Below are 3,098 nucleotides of genomic sequence, written 5' to 3' on the forward strand. Positions count from 1 at the left end.
CCTAGGTCCAAGTTACCAAATCTTTCCATTAAGAGAGTGTTTGATTGGCAGATTACATGTGGTATATGAGTGAAACAATAGAAATATGTTAGTAATAATTTATACATGTCTTTATTTAATGTCTTGCTTCGTAACCTCAAGAGCAATAAAGTTGAGGATATCTTAAAAGAAGCATCCTCATTATGATCTATGCACAACCATGAATTTGTAATTAGCATTGTAAGTGCTATGTTAAAACATACAATTTCCAGTGGGTTTGTGGGGGAAAGCCAGCGCCACTAACCCCGCTGGCCTTAGGTGCAGCCTAGAGCTACTAGAGGGAGTGGGATTCCCCTCCTATTAGCCCTGGGTGCAGCGCGGCTCTTACATGGGGGTGTCAATTGAGAGGTGCATGTGTATGAACTCGAAGTGTGGCACCACCATATGTACGGGGGGTATGGGGTAGAACGCTCCTAAGGGCATTGAGTGAGAATAGAACGTTGCGTTTCTATTGGTCAGGGGATTGATATTTTGTTTTTACTGGCTGGCTGGCTGGCTGGCGCGGGAAGCGGGAAGCGGAGGACGGCCCGGAAAGGGAACGGGAACGAGGCCGTGCTACATCATTCCGGGTTCACGTGAGGCCCACGTGGGTGCCACGTAAGCAAGAGCGGCGCTTCGGGCGAATAGTCCACGTGGGCGGGTGGGGAGCGTCATAGCAGGGAGGCAGGCGATTGGTCAGCTCCCTCGTTTTGCCCGCATCCGGGGCGACCCACGTGGGCCGCTCGGCTCTTTCTGCCAACTTTACTGCGGCCCTCGCCTTTTTTACGGTGGCGGTATGGTAGCTTCAAGGGCAAATATGCATTTTTCAAGAGCCTGTTTTGATTGTTGGTGGCCTTGTGGGTTACTATTTAGATATCGAGAGAGAGACATATTCCCCCAGATAGGTCGATTCTCGTCGCCAAAACAACAAGAATTCCCTCATCGTCATAGTCATCATCTTAATATCTCTCCGTCTCTCTCTCTCTCTTCATTGTGTCTCTCTCTGTCTCTGTACACTGCATCTTCTAGCGCCCTCCATCCTTACATGCTGTCACTCAAGCTCCACTATTATAAGCTCACCAGTTTGAGCTATGGCGGGCGTATATCGCAGGAACTCCTGGGAATATCATAGCGTGGCCTTTGCCTTAAGTCGATCACCTCTTGCGATACCCCACATCGCCCCCGGCTCCAGGAAGGGACAGATCGACGCCACTGTCGGTGACGTCAACTGACCGTCCTATCATCGATAGGTGCAGATCCAACGTCCAATGTTTGACAGCCACGACCACAAGAGATTACGGATCGATTTAGCAGGAAACAAGAGCCGCCACATCAAAGGCGCAGCTGGCGATGATGATCATCATCATCGTGATACGGCAGCAGCAGCTAAGTCTAGGTACGATGTCGATTGTAGGAAGGGCGCCAGGCGGAAGCACGATAAATATGATCAGTATGCGTGCTCACCATCAAACGACGAGTCCTGCATATCTGATGCAGAAGATCATCAGCATGAAGAAGAGGACGATGAATGCTCACGACTGAGAGCTGCGGCTGATACAATTATAACCGCTGATCATCCTCGACAGTTTAGCGGCCATCATCATCAGCTGCAGGAGGTGGAGGACGAGGAGGCCATCTCAGAAGATATCTTATTAATCGACTCAAACTGCGCTGCAGGGGTCCAGCTGGGCGAAGAAGACGACGACGACGACGACGATCGTCATTCACGCCATAGCTATAATTTTGTTCACTCATCAGGTCGCCTTACTCTTGAACAAGGTTATATTTCTCATCTATTATAAGATATGAAGGGTGCTTTAGTTGTAGGGAAGCATGTACTGGTATTCTAACTAAAATCTATTGCTCGCCGTATTCTTTTTTTCATGCTATCTATGCTATGAGCATATAGTAATTCCAAATAATAAGAGGTATGCTGGGTGTTGATCCATGTGCTGCAGAGGCGCTGCATGGGACCAGGAGGCTCACGATAGACCGTGAGTTTGAAGAATATTTTGCTGCACTTCTACTTGACTGATCAAAGCCAGAACTATTGTAAAATCATCAACAGACACAGATACAGAGAGAGAGAGAGTGTGTGTGTGTGTTGCATTTCTCTTTCCATCATTGTGCATTATGTTCTCTTTTCTTTCGAACTCCAGAATTAGTACTCAAAAACCCGGCGCCTCCCCCCTCCCCCCCCCAAAAAAAAACTCATTTCTCATTCCATCATTTTGCATTGTGTTCTCTTTTCTTTCTAACTTCAGAATTAGCAACCCCTCGCAAAATTACTTATCATCAGCCTTATTAAAGAGCATATGTCTGTATTATCGGAGAGTCGTAGCCTAGAAAGAAAAATATTCGCATGGGATGTACATGGACAGATGCATCTACACCTGCTGCCTGCGAATATTCTAGCCTATCGCGAGACACGCCGCTCGTCGATCTCACATCAACCATTAGCGACTAAGGTTAATAGACGTGGAATCCCGTATTCTCATCTCACATTATTTCGTAAGGTCAGACGATGTATTCAACCGTTTTATTTAAAAAGATAAAACGGTTACACGATGTGGAATCTCAATCTGGATGCTTAATTAAGGCTAGTCATATGGAATCTCACATTTTATATTATCTATGTTCTGTGGAATCTCACATGTTTCATTGATTTATGCGCTAATGTTAGCTCATGTGGAATCTTACGTTACGCGAAGAGCCAACCATGATGCTCTACATTAAACCGTACTGTCGGAGCTGTGACTATCCGATATTTTATTTTTTAAGAGTGTGCGAAGTAGTAGTTTTACATCATCCAGTATTTAGCTTTAATTTAATTATAATTTGACAAAAAACCACGCATTGTAGACCGAACAATAGTTGCAAATAATATATGCTAAAAGAGATGGAATCATATCAAGACTCATCTTGAACATACGTATGGCTCACGGTCCTCTAGTAACTCATTGTCCGATCTTGTGCCAAGATTCAAGAAGGTTACTTATAACTCGAGTGTGCTCGAGGCAAGTTCATGAGATGGTCAATACATTGCTCATGGGACTAGGTATCAAGCCTAGAACTAAGGA

General features: G+C 45.5%; 1 protein-coding gene across 2 annotated transcripts; it reads left to right on the forward strand.

Moving 5' to 3' along the window:
- The first annotated feature begins 878 nt into the window (after positions 1-878).
- Positions 879-2,515, forward strand: LOC148014850 (uncharacterized). 2 transcript variants are annotated; one of them, XM_087665716.1, is made up of 2 exons: positions 879-1,797; positions 1,977-2,515. In XM_087665716.1, exons 1-2 carry the CDS (start codon positions 1,287-1,289, stop codon positions 2,051-2,053), a joined length of 588 nt encoding a protein of 195 aa, XP_087521842.1. In that variant the 5' UTR covers positions 879-1,286; the 3' UTR covers positions 2,054-2,515. The 2 variants fall into 2 exon arrangements, with proteins under 2 accessions (XP_087521842.1, XP_087521843.1); XM_087665717.1 differs by having other exon boundaries at positions 879-1,776.
- Positions 2,516-3,098: the final 583 nt, after the last annotated feature.

This window comes from Lygodium microphyllum, chromosome 24, assembly GCF_053477565.2.
Source record: "Lygodium microphyllum isolate KBCC chromosome 24, Lygodium_microphyllum_v1.1.10, whole genome shotgun sequence".
Taxonomy (NCBI): domain Eukaryota; kingdom Viridiplantae; phylum Streptophyta; class Polypodiopsida; order Schizaeales; family Lygodiaceae; genus Lygodium; species Lygodium microphyllum.

Excerpts from the sequence above, each read along its gene's own strand:
- LOC148014850 (XM_087665716.1), top strand. The coding sequence starts at position 1,287 with ATGTTTGACAGCCACGACCACAAGAGATTACGGATCGATTTAGCAGGA. Across the intron at positions 1,798-1,976 it reads TCGCCTTACTCTTGAACAAG|AGGCGCTGCATGGGACCAGG; the intron begins GTTATATTTCTC and ends CATGTGCTGCAG.